General features: G+C 32.4%; 1 protein-coding gene across 2 annotated transcripts in view; it reads right to left on the bottom strand.

Annotated features, from left to right (window-relative positions):
• Positions 1 to 4,525: 4,525 nt before the first annotated feature.
• LOC147067269 (large neutral amino acids transporter small subunit 1) overlaps positions 4,526 to 18,718 on the bottom strand; it is a 100,670-nt gene continuing 86,477 nt past the window's right edge. Inside the window, exons 9-12 of one of the 2 annotated variants that reach the window (XM_085954841.1) lie at positions 11,965 to 12,136; positions 10,630 to 10,882; positions 8,201 to 8,256; positions 4,526 to 5,272 (exon numbers count right to left, since the gene is read on the bottom strand). In XM_085954841.1, the coding sequence (XP_085810967.1) occupies positions 5,270 to 5,272; positions 8,201 to 8,256; positions 10,630 to 10,882; positions 11,965 to 12,136 (484 nt within the window). In that variant the 3' untranslated portion in view covers positions 4,526 to 5,269. The remainder of the gene's footprint in view (positions 5,273 to 8,200; positions 8,257 to 10,629; positions 10,883 to 11,964; positions 12,137 to 18,718) is intronic. The other variant, XM_085954842.1, reaches the window with a different exon arrangement.

Genomic DNA, 18,718 nt, shown 5'->3' on the forward strand with positions numbered 1-18,718 from the left:
AGCATAATTTTTGCATTATCAACAAAAATCTAAATTATAAGACATGTACGAAATAGCAAATTGTGCGAAAGTAGAACGTTCGAAAGTCAAGGGACGTCTGTAGTTATATTATCATTATCATTTTTTATGGACAGTATTATTGTGCATGCAGTTCTTCTTGATGACAAATCTTTTATTTTATTACCTGTCCAAATATTAAAATAAAACTATATATCTATTTGAAATAAAAAATCCAAATATTAAATACTGGAAAGTGATAGGTAAATCATTATTTCCCCTCCAAGTCTATAATATGGACCATTACAGCATATAGCGCTTTTGGGTGCCTGAATAGTATCTTTAAAAGTGACTTCCCATTGTGCCCTGTATGTAAATCCTCGTTACATATTAGGTGATATTTTAAGTATTAAAAGTACAGAGGCAAACTTGCTTTGGATAATATTTATTTATCAGATAAATCAGTAACAGTGATAATATTATAATACTATGAATAGCTCGACATCAATATATTACACACATTTAAAACAACTGCAACGTTTTACTTTTGAAAAGGTTGAAAGGTAATAAGCATGTCGAAATTAAGTTCCCTCAAGTTCTTTTAACCTTTTCTACGCCTCACAATATTACTATGGCAGTATCTGACAGGCTGCAGATTTTTAACGACACATGCTGAATGTATAATGAAGCTCTTACTACAATCGCTGTAATACTGATAATTTGTGGCTTAGTATTTTATAATTATTCAAACAGATGTCACTGCGTATTTAATTTTTTAGATTATGCAAATCAATCGACAGTGGCTAGTGATTTTTGATTGATAGTGAAGTTTAAAGTCGGGCGAGATAATTCGCGAATTTAGTATGTGCAGCCTGTCGATCACGATCTTATAGCGCGAGATAACTCGCTGAAAGCAAATTCATTTAACAATATTTAAAAGAAAAAAAAAATTAGAGAAAAATAGTGTGCGTCTTCCATAATTTATAATGATCAGCATATCTTCATGGCTAACTCGGGGACCAAATAATATCCCTAAAGCAGGTACATCTTAATATCCCCCACCCTGCACTTTTCACAGTACATACTTCGCTCTGAAGTGTTTGTTGTCCACTACAGAAGTCGCATACATACTAGGTGTAATTTTGGGATAAAAGTGTTAATAGCAGACGAAAAAAAATTTAAAGCATGCTCAAATTGATGATTTCTTATTATATCAAAAGTAATTGGGTATTAGATATTATTTTTATTTACACAATATGGAATGAGTTTGAGATCTTTGATATTATTAATACCATTTAAAAAAACTTATTTTCATTGCAAATGTATGTGTTTAGGGAATGTATTTTGTATTATATTATTTTCATTTATTATCGATACTGTCATATATTATTTTGTATAACAGTGCCATTACATTATTGTTTGACATGAAGATTGTACTACATACTTAGCTCTATACATAGATAATCTAAATTGAGAATATATTTTACAACTTCATTCAACATTGTTGAACACATTATCAGCACATTTATCATTGATATTAAAACATTTTCGTTTATTTATTGATTATCCAGGATTGAACCTAATTGAAATTTTGGTCGTAATTTTGATCACTAAAATGAAACCTAAATGATTTTAGACATTATAGATGAACTTTTATTTTCGATATTTTATCCTGATAAAGCACACCCCCAGTTCACAAGATGTGCAGCATGTGTCTTTGATATTGAATTGGACGTACTTGTACAGTTCTCTCTATAAATTGGTCTGCATTTATGCAGTAAGTAACACTGAGCTATTTTATCTCCTTTATAGTACTATTGTCTTTTAAGGCTGTAATCCACCACGTATGGAATTTTCATCTGTTGCTTCCAAACTAACCGCAGCGTGATTTTAGTAATTTTTATGTAATTTAATTATTATTTCTTCATTACAATCAAGTGGATGAAAAAAAAATAATATGGAATTGGCACCCTGCCGCTAAGTCACTGAGACATCTGACAAAATTGACACGATGTAATATCCTAAAAACCTAAATAGTTTCATAAATAGTTCGATATCATAACGATATAGTTTTTAAAAAAAAAAGGTTACCCAATTTCAGTTTCATTTTTTCAATATTTCGTTACACATACCTTTCAAAATTCTATTAATAACTAAATGGAGATTCGAAAAAATATTTAGATACTTTTCACAAAAATATATCTACCTCTCAAAAGTATCATATTTAGTTTTAACAATTAGAATCTAAAAAAATAGTTAATTAGAATAATTTTTATCTAATTATGTATTAGATAATAATTATTTTTTAATTTACTATTTTTGTTATTCAACGAATAATTCACAAGATTTTAGAATGTAACATTCTAATTATTTAATATACATAATTTACATAAACTTGTCAGTCTCTACTATAAACATTCCACCTTAGCGTACAGATTGATAGTTTTGATAGAAAATAATTCATTGTCTGAGCGGCGCTGAGTGAGAGAAAGTGATGTGATTGAAGTCAGGAATATAAACCAAAATAATCATCAATCCCTGTGTAATTAGAGCATTCTACAAAAATGTATGCATGTTCAAGGTACATTTTTCCACGATAGATACTAGTCATTAAGATTTTTTTAATGTCACTACGATTATGAATGCATAACGCGGTTCAATTATGCCACTATGCTATTTGGCAGGTCACGTAGTGAGTGCACTTTGGTAGGATAAAATATCTACAAAAGTTTTAAATTTGAATTTAATTAGACAGCTGTTCTACAATATAGCCGATTAATAAATACCAAAGCTACTTTCTAAACTTAAAGATATTTAATATTCACGTCAGTTATATTATTGTCATGTCTAAATTAAATTATCTGAATTACTACAATATAGATAATAAAAAGGTATTTAAAATTGTCATTAAAAAAATAAGCATAATATTATCAGTCATTTTTATTGATAATAATTCAAATTTACTAAAATTGGTAATTTTGTAACCGTGAAGTCAAAAAGGTTCTATAATTATTTGGGAGAGACAAGACAATCTTATTTCTAAATGACAATGACCAGAGAGAAAGATTGTTCTCTCAATTAATACAATAAATATCTGCTACAAACATTCGAAAGCATAATTTATTATATCCTTAAATTAGTTATCATAGAAAATCCATGACTGTGGAAGCTATCCCTTTCAATGTAATACCAGAGCACCAAAAAATTGATTTCTGAATTCATGTAAAACATTTCTTTAATGTGACAGTTGTTGCCTTTGATTAACAAGTGCTTTCTCGACTAATAAATATTTACTTACACTGTTTTTAATATGTACTTGTAAGCAGACATCATTTAATTTACATATGCTACAAACATTAAACTAAACAGCATAAAGAAAAACTTTTTTTATCACAACTGAGGAATGAAAACAATTCAATTTATTTCTTTAAAGTGCCCATTTAATATATTACCATAGATTTTATCAATTTGATAATTAGTATGATTGTAGAAAATTAGCGTGAACATTGCTAATTTTGTTGAATCATACTAATGGTAATAATTAACAGTGATGATATTTGATTTAGGTACTTACCACAATCAAATATTATAGGTACTTATGTACTTACAAGGAAAATTATTTGTTTTAATAGTTTTAAATACTTAAATGTGTGTATATTAAATAATCAGAAAATATAAATCAGATAACATGACAAAATAAAATGATTACATACATGCTCAGACTTTATGAAAGACTATTCACATTTTTTTATCACATGATATTATTATTTTCACTTTTAGTGCAGCCCAATTAAAACATATGCTGTACGCAGGAAAAGTTGTTAATTGTAATTAGGTTTGGATTCTAATAATGTATAAAATTAAAATAATAAAACATTATTTCTAAAAGTGAAAAATGTAAATAAACTCCAAAGCTAATTTGTGCTCAAGAATATCAAGTGTTATTACATAATTTAATATAGAGATTAAAAATGTTTTGCGTGTAAATGCATATTACCTTCACAATACGCATTTTGTATTTTATTATGATTGCGTGATCTCTAATCGACATGGTCGCATGACATTACATTGATTTGTACGTATATAATAAATGGAGTGTCCCTTTACCTTTACATTATATTGTTTGCTATGGTACAAATCAATGTATCGCTTTGACCGACAATCATTTTACAATATCTCAACAGATTAATATGCCAATTAAATTATTTAGCCGAATGGAGATCATATTAATATTATGGTCATGTATTTTATTATGGAATGTTAATAAGATATGTAATATCTTCTATTAATCTTTAACAAAAAACAAACATGCACTCTTAACATTATATTATACGTATATTCAACACACAGTGATAAATTACATATCATCCACCTAAAATGGACCGCTGGAATGATAAAATGAATTCCAGAATATTCCTTAATTTCTAATTGATAATTTTGTAATAATATTTTTATTTCACAATAAATGCATACATTTTGGAGAAAGCTCCAAGCTCCGTCACATATGTGTATATAGATATTTTTTTTTGTCAATGGAACTAGCTTTCGATACGAATAGATTAATTTCAAAAGGTGGGTATTTTTTTTTGATAATTAGTGTTAACTGTAAGTAAGAATATTCAGTGTTATTATGAATAATAAATAAATTTATCAGTATTTTGGCAAGGTTCATAAATTTATAAATTTATGGCCCCAATTTGTAACATTTTAAGTTATTAATAAGTTTCCTGTACGATTATCATCGTTATACTCACACCGATTAATTGTTCAATTGAGATCTATTACAACAAACTATTGAATGGGCATATTCAATAATTATGTATTTAAACTTAAATGAAAATATAACGTTGAAAATATAAGAAGATACCTTCGTTTACTTACGTTTAAAAAAATATATATATATGCATACTTACTAACTTTATCATATTATGAAAGGTAATAATGAATATTTCTTTACAGTTTATAAAGCCTGAATACATAAATCATGTGTTAAAAATTACCTTTCATAATTGAAAAATTTTAAGTTACATTTCATTATGTAAATACATAACACAACCAATAGATAAAATATATAAATATAAAATAGGAAAAATGCTCAAAATCATATCTTAATTTTATTACTACTATGTAAATGTAATAAAATCCCAAATATTCTTTCTTACAGTTTACTATGTTATAATTATTACAAAATTATGTTTGTATACATCTTAAACTTGAGCAGCCTTAGTTTTTCCCACGACCATGAGTAGCTTTTGTAGAACTCTAGTAGCGCTCACTGTAATACAAAATATACAAATTAGTACAAAAGTTACACAGGTAAAAAAAAACATATTTATAATAGTGACATGATAACTATGTTGACAGTGAATAGATGGATTAAAACACAGATGTTGTAGGTATGTCAGATTTTGTTTTGATTGAAATCGATTAAAAATGGCATGTATCATGTGTTTGAATGATACAATATCTTCACAAATCGCCATTTGAGCATACACTACTTTTATAGCATAAAGCGTAAAACTACAGAGGTGGGTTTTATGTATAAGGCCTAAAACTGATTGTTATCACATCACGTGAACGCATATTATGCTAGAACCATCGGAACATTCAATAATAAAACTGACAAACAACAAAAACATTGTTTTTAATTACCTGACATTTCTGGTTACTTTCCAAAATATTAAAAATAAAGATAGGTGAGATCATGTGATTCGAAAATGTGTAAATATACAGAAAATAAAAAAAAAGGTTCTATCACGCGTGAGGTTAGTGGTGCGATGTTATATGAGTGTGGTAACTTCAGTGTAGTATTGATGATACATTTACATATCAATAATAATAAAACAAATAAAATGACATTGCACACTTTTTGCCAATGGTGTGAATATATAGTGAACTCACGTGTGTTCATTTGATGTGATAATAGTCTGTTGTTAAACATGTATTCAATGTAGATTAAAACTGAACAAACAATATCTGTGCAATAACCCATTAATATTACATATTATTTTAATGGTTATTCTGTAGTATCGAGCCACCACCAATATATTGTACTAGTCATTTGAGTCGCCTAGAGTCATAACTACTCACATATTCCAAAAATCGAGTTTTGAGATAATCGCAAAAAACCACCAGAGCACTGTTTTTGTAATTAGAAGAAAAGTATTGAACTCCCTTGAATATTAATGAGTGAGTGAGTCGATTTACATTTTTTATATATACAGTCGAACTCGGTTATTACGATCTCGGACATAGCGAGATCTCGGATGTAATGAGGAAACATTCGTGGACATTTGGTTTATGATTTTCTCCATACATTTATTCACTGTTATAACAAGCAACTTATCGGATATACCGAGCTAAAATACTGTTAATGTGTCAATCGCTTAAAAACATTCCGACCATTAGCAATAAAATCTGATCGGACAGGATGCCGCCGGGAACGGATTACGTTTATGACACTAGTTAAGTGTCTAATTGTTGTTTTCGCCGACAATAATAAAGAAGACAAGTATCACATATAAACACATGGTTGAATGATCCAAGGTTTGTGAAGTCCATAGCTACCTACTAGTGTTCATTACAATAAACAACTTCTTTTGTAGTTTGTGTGACCGCTCGTTTAAAAATACCTATTCTCTGATATAACGAGTACCTCTTATAACGAGTAAATTCAGTCGGTCCCATCTTCCTCGTAATAACCAAGATCGACTGTATATAATACTCCTAAGGTTGCAGACACACAGCACACAATGAGAAATAGAGCTCCCTGATTGGTTAGAAAGGCCTCGGTGACAGAACTCACATTATTCATTGAAAAATGTGAGTTATGACTCTTGGCAACTCATTTATTAAATACTATACTTTGTATCGGGCTGATGTATTATCTTTAATTTTACTTCTATATTAGATCAATATGTTTTTACCTACCTACTTTTCTCCTAAATCAGTCTCAATACATATTTCCTAAAACATTTTTGACAACGTGTACAATACTTATAAGGTACACTTATCATGAAGCTTTTCCCAATGTAGCTGATTCACAACACTTACTTGAATTTAATATTTATTTAAGGTCATAAAAACATACAACATTTTTAGGATATTAAACTTTCCATCAAATTTAATGATGGGACAAAGAAAATTCACCCACAAGATTCTCAATAATGACAACAACTTTTTGGTCTCGACCAAATTTTTCTTTGATTATTGCAATGATGCAGGCGCGCATACAATGGGGGATTTTCAGGTCCGAACACCTCCCAGGATCGGAAAAATACTAATAAGTGGAAATTCCTCTTCGCCAGGATCTCTACCTGAGGATCGTGTACAGGAATATTTGTCTGTCGAATAGCTTTCTCAACGGGCTGGCCCTACTCCTCTTGGCACTCGTGAATAATTATTGGTGCTATCATCTGGTGCATCAAATGTGAGCTTTAATATTCTGATACGGCATGTTGAAAAACAAAACACTGGGGACAATACAAACGGACACTATTTATCCTAATAAGTATGATTGTGAGGCTAGGTGTTAATCGCTACTCAAAGTGTGGAGTGTCTGAGTATTGGGAATGTACCTGGAAAATTGTGGGGGGGGGGGGGGTTCTGTGGTACGAGAAACTCTATGTAGTAGGTGGTGTAAATATGGAAGTAAGTGGCATAGGCTACATTTTGTAAAAATGAATAAGTAGTAATATATTAATATATTATTATTGATAAATTATTATTGATATATTTTTGAAGTGACCCCCCCCCAAACCGTTTTTCTGTGTACGCGCCTGCACAAGTGTCGACTAATATTATAATACAATACAAGGTTGTGACGTTTATATAATGTAATAATTATTATACATAATGGTGTAGAACTAAACAAATAAGTTTCAGGACGCTCCTAATTATTTTTTTTTCTAAGCCCTCCCGCAACACATCTTCCAAATAGTGTATAATTTTAATAAACGTACACTTACCTACATTTTTTGTACCTATTAATATTGAAAATAAATGAAACAATAATTTGTAAAACACCTATACATTTAATGTCTTTTAAGTGATCATCTATTTGTAAAATTAATATCCCAGAATGAAAATGATATGTGATAATTTGTTGCATGCAGTGCTAATAATAATTCTAAATTAAAATATCATGCGTGTGAGATGGGTGTGTAAAAAGAGAAAGTAAAAATAATAATTTTTGAAAAAAAACCTTAGTTTTTGGTCGGACAACCATCATTAGTTTTTGAAGAACATGTGTGGCTCCCCCTGTTGAAGGAAATCAAATTTAAAAACAATTTTAAATAAACAAAATAAATATGATGCTTTTTTTCTTTTGCAGAATCGCTATTATCAACTCTTTCAGCTGATATTTAATGGTAACACAATATTAAAATATGATAAATTTAGTGTAGTGACTTCTAGCAACTTGCGTTTATATTATAATACAAATGAATAGCAAAATCCATATCCTTTTTAATTGGTATTATTAAATAATGGTCTAGACTTAAATGCCAACTATTGAAAAACAAAATATTTTAATATATCTGTGTAGTATGTGATAATGCATATTATATTATATTATAATAGTAGTTTAACTGCCTTCGTGCACAAAAAGTCCAAAATAAATCTACCAAATTCGCAAGTTTGTAGTGAGTGCTCTGTGACACTGAAAATTTTTGATAACCACCATTTTTTGCCTGCCCTCAGTGTTTGGGCAGAGTGAACGTGTGGGCAGCGGCGCGTGAACCTCAAACGTATAACCGTGTGCGAAATGCCCAAAATAAAGACACTACGAACATTTCACCTACGGTTATACGTTTGAGTTGTGCACGCCGCTGCCACTCCGCCGCCCGCTCGACCACTGTGTTCTAGCACTTATAAGAATGCAGTAGACTGACCATGAAGAGTAGATGAGTTATTTAAATATAATAAAAAAAACATTACAAAAGTGGAAAATTTTAAATTCTTTGAATCTCTCAAATTGTACTTACTATAAAATATTTGCTCATTAATTGGAGGAAATATAATTTTAAATACGCATAAAAGAAAAAAAGCATTGAATAAACATATTATAATTAAGTCAGTCATCAATAAAAGAACATAATAATTATAAAACAGGAATAAATAAAATTGAGTTTGACCTGTAATATGGCCAAATATGTCAGAAGGTATTCTAATAAAAAATAATATTCAGAATTCTACAAACTTAATAAGCTCATAAAGTAAAATCCATAAAAGAAAATATTTACACACAGGTTTACTCAAGTTTTTACAAATTATTTACATGTTATTGTGATAAATTAATATGGTATAGGTATTATATTATCAGTGCTGGACTTCACCAAAAAGGCTACATAGTTGAAAAAAAATGCCTAAACTAAATCTGTGGTCTCCAAAACGGGGTGCGATTACCCCAGGGGGAATGCAGGTCGATTGATAGGGGTAAGGAAGCTGATTTGTGGGCTTATGCCAAAAAAAAAAAATTTCGACTTCATATACCTGCAATACAACATTACGACACGAATTTCAACTAAAATCTCATTATAACAAGTAAACCAAACTGAAACCAGAAACACACGGATCATTCCGTTCTACGTTTTTGTTTAAGGTATCATTTTCTGTGATGTTGAGTATTAAAACTATATGTATTGAAAAAAATTATGCTTGGAACCAAACCAATCGTATGGCAGTATCAGAGTACACATCAATAATGTAGTTCCATTGTCTAAATTAAATAATTGTAAAGAGGAAAATATATGTATGTAAGCTGTTTATAACACAAGTAACTTATGTAATAATAGTTTGTTTCTTAAGTATATAAAGACATTAACGTCCATTTCCTCTTTATACTATTCACAGTAGATATCTGATAACTTAAATTGAAAAATTGATAACTCATATAAAAATTTACTTCTGTACATTTATTATTATAAGTACATTGGAATCCGGATTTAACGTTTTCCCTGGATTTGCGTATAGTTTCTGCAGTCCTATTTCATTTTAGTAGATTTCATTTCCGGTTATATGTTTTTATTTCCCGCAATTTAAGTAAATATTCCAAATTCAATTAAAATTAATGATTAAATTTTTTGGAATACATTCAAACATCAGACATCATTGAAATGAACGCTAGATGCATGTGTCCGTTCTATTTACAGACATCATATTATCTGCAGTGCCCAAGAGCAACATTACACAATGCGATGGTATAATTTTTTTGTTTTATGCGTTTCCTTGTTTACGCCCGTTCAAATAATGTCTTAGTGAAGAAAAACATTGTCGAATCGATAGAAAAGGAACATTCTCAAAAAGGTGATAGAACATGTTGCCAATTTGTATAATTTAAATTAAAAATTAAATTATTTTTTTTTTAAATTACTAGTACCTAAACGTAAAATTGGGATTATATTGGGGGTACGTGCTATTTCATTTTTCTCCCTTAGGGGGAAACAATCAAAACGTTTGGAAACCACTGGCCTACACACTAAGCTGGTAACAAGTTATAACTGAAAATATACCTCATTAATAAACATTAGTCGTTATAAGACTTTACAATATTTAAAATACCTATCGTATTACCGTATGTATATCGTGCCTATAGGAAGGTATTTTATCAAAAATAACTTGATAGTTTCTTACCAACGGATTGCTGGAACCATTTAGGTTTACTTTTCCAAGCAATGAAGAGGAAGTATACAGGAACAGAAGAGAGGATCATCAAGCATCCGTATCCGGTCTCCACCGGACTGGCAATCATTGGCACGACAGTCACGAATATGCTGGCAAGAATGTAGACAACTGGGAAAGCGAGGTTCACTTTGATTGGCCGGGGTAAGTTAGGTTGGGTCCAACGCAGCCAAGGCAAGCAGACAACGGCAACACCAATGCTCAGCTGAAAATATTACAAAGCTTTATTAGTACCTACCAATAATAAATTAGTCAAATATACCCATCGGATGGCCAGGTCATAGGCCCTTAAATCTTTCTATGAGGTCCTTGCACCACAAGATCTGCTCAGTGAGGCTTAGAGACGGTAAAGATGCATTTAATAAAACCATTCTTGAAAGTAGTGATACTTTGCGATGCATTGGTGTATGCAGGATTTCAGGCCATGATGTGTTTTTTTTTACTAAACTTATACATTTCTGTCAGGATAATTAGGCGTGCTCCAATAACTCTCTCCATCTGTCTATGTCCATAGTAATCACTTTGCAGTTTGATATCCCAAGTATGTATTATAATTACAAGTCATTAGTTGATCAATCAGCCAGGAAATATTTGGCCTGCCACTTCTGCGTCCTATTATATCGCTCGCTAGACATTACTCTATTTGTTGTTTCACTGTTTTTTATACGATGTACATGATCTAGTTAGGGCAGTCTTCCAATCTTAATAGTTGCTGTCCCTGATTAGTTCACCGTCCCAATCCACTAGAGAATCTTCACTAAGCTGCATCGCAGAAGTCATCCACCACATCTGCCAACCGCTAAGAGTTCACGCTGGATTCACCGATGATACCAACCCATTTTTGTTCAACCTTCGACCACGACTCATGCATAGATAAAATATTAATGGAGTGACAACAATAATAATTATTGTCTAATTATTCGTTTTCATCATCTTTTTCTTTGCACTTCTTCGACATTGAGAAGAGCCCGCTCTAATCGCTCTTCACCGTACCCAACGCAACTGTAGTTTCTCAATTGATCTCCTTTCTAAACTTTCCCTAAACGTGTGTCTGGTATGCTCTGGACATGGTCTGATCAGGAGTTTTACGAAAGCGGAGAGCTTATTTTTATCACTATTGTATAATTTTCGTGTCTGATACGGCTTATAAAAATCTAAATACTTTTAATTTAAAAGACGTCAGCCTCAGATCTTTCATGTTAATATGTAGACAGGTGACTGTTACTGATCTAGAACTATAAAAATGAAATTGAGCAATAACAAATTATAATGAGTTGCTGCATTTACCCATGTGGCGAATCCAACGTAGTTAATAAGAGCAAAGATATCGGAGACAGTAAGATAAAGCATGGAAAGTAGCGCCATGATCAGCACAGCGGGAGTCGGAGTCAGTCGCTGCATTTGAATCATCGTCAGAATTTCTGGCATTTGACCCTCGCATGCTCCAGCATAGAATAATCTGGAAAATATTAGTAAAGGTCATTAGAAAAATATTATTTACATATAAATTCCGTAATTAATATAGCGGGATCCTGGAATGCAAAGTCCAGTGCATTAACTACCTATATTTTCAAATTAGAGTTTTTCAATAAACAATGTAGTTACACCACTGAGTACCTATATAATTGCAAAGCATTATGTTTTTGATTTAAAAAAAGATAGGTGACCACAAAGACGTTGAATGTAATATAGAAGATGGAGCATTCTGAGGTGTCCTTATCAAAAACACTGAAGGAGAATTTGAACGTGCATATGGAAATCAGCAACAGATTTCATTCTGATGTTTCAGTTTTTCTATGAAGAGTACTGGGCCGCACTCACACATATCATCACATATCACAATATTTAAAATGATTACAAGATAAAAAGAACTTTTTATATACAACGTTTTTAAATATTCTGTTGAATTATTATGCTCAATATGCTCAAACTTGTACTTGATATGAAGTAAATAAAAAACAAACAAACAAACAAATATAGAATAGGTACTGAAATGTCATTTTGACATTTCATTTTGATTTCCATAGTAACGCACGTATGTATTAATAATTTAGTTGCTAGGACAACCCCCTTAGCAACCAATAATAGTCTTTTACTTTTTACGGATTTTTCTGAAATAACTTTCCATACAAAACAGAATTAACTGAAAATGAATTCAATTCTGCTTAAAGATTCTAAAAGTTTCAAATGTCTAGCTAGTCGGGAAGTTAGTTAAAAATCGATTGCAAGATTTGTACTGGACAAACAACCACCGGACAAACAAGAATATGAGCTAATAAAAACGTTGTAAAAATACTAATGCGAAATAAAAAATTTCAGATGCCTTACTTGTTTGCATTGATAAAACTACCTAGGATGTAGATAAAATTAGAGCATTTATCGTTCGTTATTTTTGAGATATTTTTTATTGGTTATAAAAAGTCTACAAATGTAAAATAATATGTAATATATTTTTTATTTATTAACTGTTTCCATAAGCCCACCATGTTAACACAGAGTTAATTAATTTGTGTTTTTTTTTAATATCGTCGCCGTAGATGTCAAGGGAGCCAGTCCACAAAATCATAATGCTGAGAAATCGGCGCGCAAAGATTTTGTGTGACAAAAAAAGGAACAGTTTTTGTTTTAACTTTTTTATTTTTAAAGATAGAATTGTGAAACTTTGAACGTAGATACTTTGTGATATTATCTTTTTATTATTTTGAATGAATAACTAAAAAAAAATGTATTTTAAAAGTTATGTGTGTTATATCTCTTGACCACTGAATATTGACATGTACAGTTGGCATACTTGTGCGGTAGTCAAAAGAGTTAGGCCTCTTATGCCTGTTGAACACTGAGAATTTGTGGACAAAGCACTAACATTTTGTGGATATACTCTAAAGAAAAGTCTATTATTGACCTTTTATGGTGCCCACCTTAACCTAGAATCTACCTGATTTCATTCAGTATGTGAACATAGTCGTCTCTAAACAAAAAGTTAGCTTTTCAAAAATATAATTACATTGTTGTTTTAATTTAATCAAACGCTTTTTTTGTAGTACTTATTCCATTTTTAATCAATAAATTAGGACCGGTTTCATCCGCCTCAGAGGGACATTTTCAACTTGTTCATTTCAGTTGAAAATGTCCCTATGAGGCGGACGAAACCGGTCCTAATTTATTGATTAAAAGTGGAATAAGTACTACAAAAAAATTGCGTTTTATTAAATTAAAACAACAATACAATGCAGTTACACCATGAATTGACAGTTAACAAAATAAAAGAAAAAAATATATAATTACAATTAAGTTACAATAAAACTAGACACACATTTTAATCATCTCCATCGCTCTCTGAGCTGCTGTTTTTCTGAGTTGGACGATCTTCAGGCTCCAAATTTTTATAGAAGTCGTGATAGGTTGACGGAATGCTACCTTTTTGGCATAGTTTTGACAGATCTTTTAGTTTACCTTGGTCAATTCTAGGTTTGGAACTGTACAGCCTTGGTACTTCTAGGGTAGGTACGTTTCGATGCCGTCTTCGCTGGATTTGTAGTGACTCAAAGTTATTCTGGCTCAATTGGTATTTATAAAAGATAGTCGTGGGTTCACCTTTGCGATATTGGAACCACTTTACCTTTAGCCACTTCATTTTGTCTCCCATTTTCCGACAGAGTTTTATTGGTCATCACTTGACTGCAATATTTCTTGTAATCGAAGAAGTCGGAATATTCCATTTCCACAACCTTATGGTAGGGGTTACTAGTTTTCGCGGTACGGGCGACCATATACCATCCTTCTGGTGTGAATACGTCCACTTTCCTTCCTCGGGCCTCTATTGTGGAGTGCACAGAATCGCACTCCATTTCGGAGTGCCCTGATTCCATAAATTTTTGGTTTATTGTGTTGATGGGCAGCTGTTCCACGGCACGTAATAACATTGTAGATACAACTGAGTTGCGATTTTGACCTGAAGCTGTATCCGAATACAGAGTTACTTCTTTTTTGGGGCCTACTGAAACCAAGAGCTTCCACAGGCACGTGGCGACCTCCGAAGCACCCTTTGTACCTGCACCTTCATGCACATGTAGTTCGTCGCTTGTCTAGTAGCCAGGTCATACACTGTGAAATTGTAGGTTTTCAGCTTTTTGGTATAATACAACTGTCCTACTTGCAAACTTGGAGTCAACAATATTTTTTCCAGATCCATGGTAAAGCAACTAATTGTTGGATCACACATAGCTTGGGCCTTGTCGATTTTTTTGTGTTCTCTCGCTTCCTCTTTTCGAGTCAAGTGCAGTTTGTATTCCTCCTCGTCTTTTGCCTTCTCTTCGTCTGACTTGTTCTTGTACTGAGTACAAAAGTCACACTGATCCTTTTTAGGAGTGTGAAAGCCGTAGTTAAATTCTGTGACAAAGATCGATTTGTAGAAGCCGTGCTTTTCTGGTTCAACATTATGCTCCTTGCAATACTCTACATAGTCCATGTAGATACGAGTCTCGCTCAAACCAGAAGGCAAGTATTTTCTCTTACTGCTGCTCCGGCAGTAATGGGAAGCAGCTACGGGCAACGATTTGATGTGGTCCCTGATTATGTTCCTCACTTCCTCTGGTTTTTTGTTGGGCGGTTCTTTGTGACCTCTCCGATCTATATCAGTGACACCTGAAGGAGTCAACTTTTTCATTGCATTTTCAACTTTTTTGCTCGAGATGTCATATGTCGCCAAAAAGAACTGTTTGCACACTTGGGCTCTCAATTCATTACACATCACAGAGTATTGCAAGGTATACTCTCGTTTGGTGCAGTCTCCATGGTACCTTCGTTTCACTGGGATACGATTTACACTGTTACCAATGAAGGCCCATCTTGCTCTTTCGGAATCCAGACTCAGATAGTCGGCCAACATTTGCTCCCGCTGTGGTTTTCCTATTTTGGATGTGCATTTATAATGGCACTTACAGTTAATTTCTCTTATCGCCCTTGCTCGAATTTTTTTTCCGGATCTGCTTTGATATTCGCTGCCTGCCATTCTCAATATCTTTTGTGAATTCCGCTTCCACATTTTTGGGTTTCGCTTGCGTTTCCTACTTAAATCATCTGTAGTCTGATCTGTAGGAGTGGGGATGGATGATACAGGATTGTTACTATGGTTGCTCTCGGTTATTTCAGAAGTATAAGTTCCTGAAACATTAATGTTGTGTTGATAATATGCAGGTTCCTGCTGGCATGACTCATTTGAATCTAGTAGTGTTGGTGCCAGGTTGACGTTCCAATCTGTAAAACAAAACAAAGTAGTTTATTTCTTTGAAACTACCAAGATAAATATTAATAATTTGTTATTAGCAAATGACTCTCTGATGGTCACAGGTTTTAATCAAACCCAACAATTATTGATAACCAACAAATTAAAATATTGACCTCCCACGTGTGTGCTTGGAGAGACATTTTGGAGCTCTGTATATATGGCTGGACCAGCAATCTTGTCCGGAGCTTGCATATTCAGCTCGAGGTCTGCACATCCAGCTTGTACGGCATTCCCGTGAGAGTCTGTAAAAGAAATAAAACTAATACAGCTTGCGCACACATTACTCATTGCTGTCAAAGCAGCCTGAATCAACATTTTTAACTAGTAAGTGTTTTTAGCTCAATATTTCATCGACACTTACCTTTACGGGTATGTTGATTAGTAGAATTTAAAACGGCTGCAACCATTAGTCTCCCACGTGAATAGTTCATTATTTAGCACCTTTTCTCACTGAATCACAACTGAATACAACAATCACACTAAATACACTGAATAAAAATGCTTACAGTCGCAAACCCAAAGAAAAAAGATCACCAAATAAACCAACCGCAATGTTAGTATGAATAATATGACACGATACAGGTGCTGGCGTGAATAACCCGACTTGCTAAACTCAGTTTTCTCTGTTTCTTATGCTGAGTTAGAGCAAGACAACACTATAAATCTTTGTCGAATGTGAGCCGAGGCGTGCGTACCGGGCCACAGATTGAGCGGGAAGTCCCAGTGGTCAACAGCGTTAAGTCACATAATCATGTGAAATTATTCGGAAGTCAAAAGACTTATGCGGCTTGTCGTCATTGACTACTTTAATGTATGTGTGCTAGGTCTATTGGCAATTTACAAAATACTCATACATAGGGCTTTTTGTGACTCAAATCCATTGACCACGGCATCTTTGATGGTTTTAAAATGCTTTTGTGTACTTAACTCATTTTCGCCAAATGTGTGGCTTGACTCCCTTGACATCTACGGCGACGATATATTAAAATAAAAACAAATATGTTAAGTTGTGTTTTATTTTTTAACCTAAATTGGTACACTAGTATCCCTTCAATTTAAAAACCCAAAATTAGTTAGGGTAGAGAAAAAATAATTTAATGTACCTACAACCGAATATTATTTTAAAAGCTTCTTCCGGGTTTGCAGAACCTTTATGGGCGTTTTGTTTTTTTAAGTTCGGACCTGTTACAAAATTTGTGAGATTGGCATACCCATTTCCCACTGAATCTAAAGATGGCGGTGGCATACCACATAAGCGTGAAGTTCGATATTTTTGACAGAACATTATGACGCAGTAGAGCCACGCCGAGCGAGAAAAAACGAGCAGTCGGAAATAATAAATAACACTAATCAAATTTACCCTATGTAATTCGTGCGCAATAGACGAAATCGAAATCTGCGCAATGTCAAGGTTCTACTAGTAGCATTATAGTGATCTTTATTATTTATTTTTGCCATCACTTTCATACGTTTAGTCTCCATCTCTATAGCAGAAGGTTTTTTCCATCTTTGATACCTTATATAGTATGTAATAATATTGAGTAAAGCTATCTGTCCAGCTTATTGCAAATCAATAAAATGTTATTAAGCGCCATTCCCAGCTTGCCTTATTCTCAATCCTGGTTTTATTGGAACGTGAGGAGACGGAAATGTAAATAAAAATTCATTAGGATTTACGCCAGAACCCAATATTGAAAGGGAACATAGGATAGCTATACTTTATGTACCTATCTTAAACCTACATATTGTAGTAAAGTAGGTTAACTTCTTTAGGGCTTAATTTAAACATAAATGCTTGCTGAATAATGTTTACAATTTAAGAAAAAAAATCTGAAACGGAAAAAAAGATAAAACTATGAAGAAAAAACAATATACAACTGAGAACATTAGTACATGATAAAATATGGTGACATGCATTATTTCTCAACATATAATAATTGAATGCTAGATATTATTGCAATTATTATAATATTTGTGTTGCTACATTTCAAAATCAGCTAAGTCCACCTTTAGGTATTTTTTACTTTTTTTGTGAATTGCTGAAGAACTACTGCTTTCTAACATTTCTGCATTATCGAAATATGGAATATATTAATTTTAAATATTATATACTCGAATTGATATAAACTTTCACCCTTGTGACTGTGTATTTGAGGGAAAAAAGCTGTTTTTCTCCTATTCATCTATTATGGACTTGGCTGATTTTGAAATCTAGCGACACATTTGTGTGTTGACGAATGACATCAGTGACTTTACTGTGGTGGTGTGATAACTGTTAATCTAGCTAGATTAGAATATACGCATCTGGTAAACCATTGCCGACTCAATTAGAAAGCCGATAAATTCACAACGACTGGTCCTACCTTTTCTGCCCCTCCCGTTGTTGTCTATGAATGACCTGGCATTCCCTATGATTGTTCTATATAGTGTTTATACTGACGCGTCTGTCGTGTTCACTTGTCAGAGTATTCTTAGTTTCATATTTCTTTCAGATTATTTTGACACAGGGAATAGTTTGATTAGGATAGATGAGTTACATGATAAATAATAAACTAGCATTAACACACCTTCTACACATGTAATGTAGGTATAGATCAATGCTACATATTTTTTGGAAATCGATATTTCCACCGGTTTTTGTGTGAAGGACTAGTCTGACTTTGACAGCTGATGAACAATAGGAATGCATATTATTTATAAATAACACTGATAGTTAATATATTTGATTTGAGAACTTTTCATAATCCAATTTAA

Source organism: Rhyacophila brunnea, unplaced genomic scaffold (genome assembly GCF_057557595.1).
Source record: "Rhyacophila brunnea isolate RB1 unplaced genomic scaffold, BYU_Rbru_1.0 scaffold_4, whole genome shotgun sequence".
In the NCBI taxonomy this organism is placed as follows: domain Eukaryota; kingdom Metazoa; phylum Arthropoda; class Insecta; order Trichoptera; family Rhyacophilidae; genus Rhyacophila; species Rhyacophila brunnea.